The sequence below is a fragment of the Lepidothrix coronata genome, unplaced genomic scaffold, assembly GCF_001604755.1.
Source record: "Lepidothrix coronata isolate B3197 unplaced genomic scaffold, Lepidothrix_coronata-1.0 Scaffold54, whole genome shotgun sequence".
Lineage (NCBI taxonomy): Eukaryota > Metazoa > Chordata > Aves > Passeriformes > Pipridae > Lepidothrix > Lepidothrix coronata.
The window spans coordinates 3,064,385-3,068,882 of NW_016690234.1; the positions used below are offsets into that span (position 1 = coordinate 3,064,385).

The 4,498-nt window shown below is 45.8% G+C and overlaps 1 protein-coding gene across 1 annotated transcript in view; it reads left to right on the forward strand.

Moving 5' to 3' along the window:
- The first annotated feature begins 1,198 nt into the window (after positions 1–1,198).
- The window catches only part of LONP2 (lon peptidase 2, peroxisomal), a 36,643-nt gene continuing 33,343 nt past the window's right edge, over positions 1,199–4,498 (forward strand). Inside the window, exons 1-3 of the mRNA XM_017816230.1 lie at positions 1,199–1,460; positions 2,308–2,542; positions 3,296–3,427. Coding sequence (XP_017671719.1) covers positions 1,228–1,460; positions 2,308–2,542; positions 3,296–3,427 — 600 coding nt within the window. The 5' untranslated portion in view covers positions 1,199–1,227. The remainder of the gene's footprint in view (positions 1,461–2,307; positions 2,543–3,295; positions 3,428–4,498) is intronic.

Consider the following 4,498-nt stretch of genomic DNA (forward strand, 5'->3'; position numbering starts at 1 on the left):
CAAGGTGTTAATAAACCACATGATTCAGCAAGGTTTTAACTGCAGCTATCCTTTTGCATTTCAAATTGCCAGTGTGTCTCTCCTGTGATTTCCCCTCTGTACAGGATTACCTTTGTTCAACATGAATCGTGCAAGTCAGTGATTAACAAGACATTGGCTAATGTGGTTCACTGCATTATGCAATTTTGATATTGCACCTCATTTCACCAATAGGAGAAAAAAAAAAAAAAAAAGGAAAGTTTCTAAAATTCACTTGTTCATCTGAACTCCCCAGGGCCTTGGTGCTTGGAACCCTTTCACCTGGGCAAAGGAATGTCAGTGGTCCTGGTGAGCTGTGCCTCGGGTGAACATCAATATTACATTGGAAATTCCACCATGTGGGGAGAGGATGTCGTGTCCTGCATCTCCTCCCTCCACTTTGGGGCTGCCCAGCGCACTTGGGAGAGCACCTGCGCTCACCTGCGCGCTCACCTGTGCTTCCCCAGCAGGAGGGAGAGCTGCTTTTCACTGAAGGTGGCAGAGCACTGAACAGGTGCCCAGGGAGCGTGTGGAGTCTCCTCTCTGGACACATTCCAAACCCACCTGGGCGCGTTACTGTGTCACCTGCTCCAGGTGACCCTGCTTGGCAGAGGGTTGGACTGAATGATCTCCAGAAGGCCCTTCCAGCCCCGGCAATTCCGTGATTCTGTGAAACCGAATCCCTGAGCTCTTTGGCCAGGAGCACGTACGCAGGAAAGTAGATTTGTGTAAAAACCAACAACAAAAAAAAATGCATTTCACTTCGTAACCGCCCCATTTAACAAACAGTAAGATTTGCTACAGGCTCCCTTTCCAGTGTCTGCGCCTTTAGCGCTGCTCACAGCTCAGAGCCCGCATCCATCGCCAGAGTCAGACTGACACCTGCCGGCGGCCGAGCGGCCCTGGGGAACGGAGGGGAAACGCTCCGGGCTCGGCGTCTGAAAGGAGGAAGGACACGAAAGGCCCCGGGGGCGATGTCGGGAGCAGCAGGAGCGGCCCCGTTCCCGGGTCAGGGCAGGGCCGGAGGGCAGAGCGGCCCGGCCGCCGCTCCCACCCGCGCCCGCCAGGGGCCCGAGCGGGGAGGGCCGAGCGCGGCCGGGCCCTGCCGGGCGCCCGTACGGGGCGGGGCCGGGCTGAGGGGCGGGGGCGGCCGGGGCGGCGGGGCCGCGGTGACGGGACGCGGGCGAGTGTGCGGGGTCGCGGGTGGCCATGGCGGCGGGCAGCGCCATCCAGATCCCCACGCGGCTGCCGCTGCTCCTGACCCACGAGGGCGTCCTGCTGCCCGGCTCCACCATGCGCACCAGCGTGGACTCCCCGCGCAACATGCAGCTGGTGCGCAGCCGGCTGCTGAAGGGCACCTCGCTGCGGAGCACCATCATCGGCGTCATCCCCAACACCAGCGACCCCACCTCCGACTGCGACGACCTGCCCTCCCTGCACAGGTGCGGCCCGGCCCGGCTCCCCCTCCCTCCGTCCCTCGCGGCCTCCCCGGCCGTGGCTCACCCCGCGGGGCCGTCCCGCTCCGCCGCCCTGTGGGAAAGGCTTCTCCCCTCGGGCAGACCTTGTACCTGCACCGGCCCGGCCTGGAGGTGTCGGGGACAGACTAGGAGGCCTCCGGAAGGAAAGTTTGGAAAAGGAGAGTAAAGTGGAAGAGGAAAATAAGGCCAAAGAACGCAGGCCCGTAGCTGCAGGGCTGTCGCAGCTGTTAACCATGGCATTTTTCACCTAGTATGAAACACGGATAGTAGCCTAGTTCACATAAAATGAAAACGGATTTTATTTCTGTGGGGTAGAGTATAAGTAAAACTTACATGCTGTAATCCTTACTCTGCGAACTTGATTGTATCAGTGGACTTAGTAAGGTTTTGCAAGAAAAAATCTTCTGTTTTAAGCCTGCTTAAAGAGGTGCTGCGATCTAAAACGGTTGTTGAGTATAAGGCCAGCAATTTCACTGAAGAACTGTGACTTAGTTTCCCAGTGCCTGTCATTTAGGCAGAAATGTCAGCGTGCCTGTCCACACCGAGATCCATTATTTATGAAGAAGCTACACAGGTTTCTAAACTCTGCGACTGTTATTACATTATCTTAGTTTTTCAGTTAACTCATTCATTTTCAGGTTTTAGGGTTTGGTTTTGTAATCTCTGTTACAAAGCAAGTTGTATAGCTTGGTTGCCTTTCATGATAAGGAACCATGACCCAAAAGGGTCTTGGAACATGTAGCTGTTAAGGAGGCACACAAAATGTTCTGTGGAAGGTGACAAATAATTCGAGTATTTGATCTGTTTTTAGGATTGGCACTGCTGCCTTGGCAGTTCAGGTGGTTGGTAGCAACTGGCCCAAGCCACATTATACGTTGCTGGTTACGGGCCTCTGCCGATTCCAGATCCTGCAGCTGCTCAAGGAGAAGCCTTATCCTGTTGCTGAAGTGGAGCAGTTGGATCGACTTGAGCAGTTTACTAATCAGCATAAATCTGAGGAGGAGCTTGGAGAGTTGTCAGAACAATTCTACAAGTATGCAGTGCAGGTAATATGTTGTAATCTTATTATTTATGTATATATTAGGGCTCTTTATTTGTTTCCTGTCTGTCCTTCTGTTTCTCTACTTCTTATATTTCTCAGAGACTAGTAGAGTTTCAGTATTTCTGCTGCAAAACAAATGTTTTTGTTATAGCTTGAGGTTTCTGTGTCAAGTTCCAGGGTGTCTATACAGCTCAATGCAGGGTGAGTTTAACTGCATATATTAGTGCTATGATATGTTAGTGTTTCATATATAGCAATGCTATAAATACAGTCCAGTAAAAGGAATACTTTTGATTAATTTTTCCAGAATTTTATATGTATATGAAAATATATACAATGGATTTTTTTTTTAATTATTAAAGGGAAAAAAACCCTCTAAAGCCTTGATTATAAAGAGATGAATATATAAACTAGGTATAATGAATCTGAGTTTAAAGGACATATAGAAGAAGAGTCATCATAGTGTTAACTGAGGAAGTTTTTAATTAGGGTGTGTGTGGGAAATAAGAGATGTGGGTATTGAAAAAAAGTGCTGCAATGATATTTTTGAACTTCTCAAACAAGGAGAAATCCCAAAGTCTTGATGCCCTTTGCCGATTTAGTGCCTCCTCTCTGAACTTTTTGTGAATTTATTTTGGTAGCTTTTTGGCAAACCACCTAGACAAGCTTCACAGCGAAAGATACAATCCTGTTTGGGTCAGATACTCAGATAATTTAAAAAAAAAAATTGCTGTTATTGATGGTGTGTTTCTTACAGCTGGTTGAGATGCTGGACATGTCAGTGCCTGCGGTCGCAAAGCTGAGACGTCTCCTGGACAATCTGCCTCGAGAAGCTTTGCCAGATATCCTGACTTCTATCATCCGGACATCCAACCAAGAGAAGCTTCAGGTGTCATGTCCATAAACTTTTCTAAGGGGATTTAGGGGTTTGCTGTCTTTTTTTACAGTCAGTCAGTTTTAGATAATTTTGGAATTGTTTACACTTGAGACTTTGCACTGATAAGGTTGTGCCAGCAGGGATTTGTGTTACAGCCGAGCATGAATGCTTGTAAAAAGTTATGCTGTTGTTTAAAGTGTTAACATATGTATGTGCCAGAACTCACCTAATAAGTAAATTAATCTAGTTAGCCTTGGAAATGGTTAATTTTCTTGGAAATTGTTAATTTTCTTAAACAATAAATCCAGCATGGACTTGCCTTTCTCATGGTAAAGATGATAAATCTTTTTTCATATTGTGTTGAAACCTTGCTTTTTATCACAGTTGACAGATCATGCTAACAACCTGAGAGTTAATTTTTTAAATCTTTTTTAAAACATTCTCAAGGTCTGGGTTTCTTTAAATACTGAGAGGTTAAATTTCCATCGTATGTCAAAGTAACTTTATGCAAAAAGGATCCTTATGCCTTGATTCTTACTAGTCTGATTTCTGTATTTGCCTGCTGTGTTTGTAAGTTTTGTTGTTCCTTTTCTTTTGTCACTGCTAATGCTGCACCTGGAATTGAAAGTGTAAGTTAGATTCTTTCAAAGCACCACAAATAGCACTTAATACAGTGATTTGAAGGAAGGTGTGTACTATAGCTGAATATCCTGCTGGTGGAAGGAACATTAGTTATTACATTTAGTGTGTCCCTTTTTATTTTTATTAAAAGTTCTAAAGAAAAGAGCAGCCAGTGGAAGTTGTGGAAATACAGAGGAGCAGAATTCTACCCATTTCCACATATCAACTTAATTAAACATGAAAATGGAATGTATAAAAATTTAAAAAGACTAACAAAATAAACACAAAAATCTGTCATAAAAAAAAACATCTTAAGGCATAAGAGGATTTTTTTCCTGGGTTAACCAAGGAAATCATTTAACTTTCTTAGAGGGCTAGCTCTTTCCTGAGGCTCAGTAATTGAAAAATGGAATGTTGATAGATGCTTGCCACAGCAAATGCATCTCAAATGTTAAGATGCAT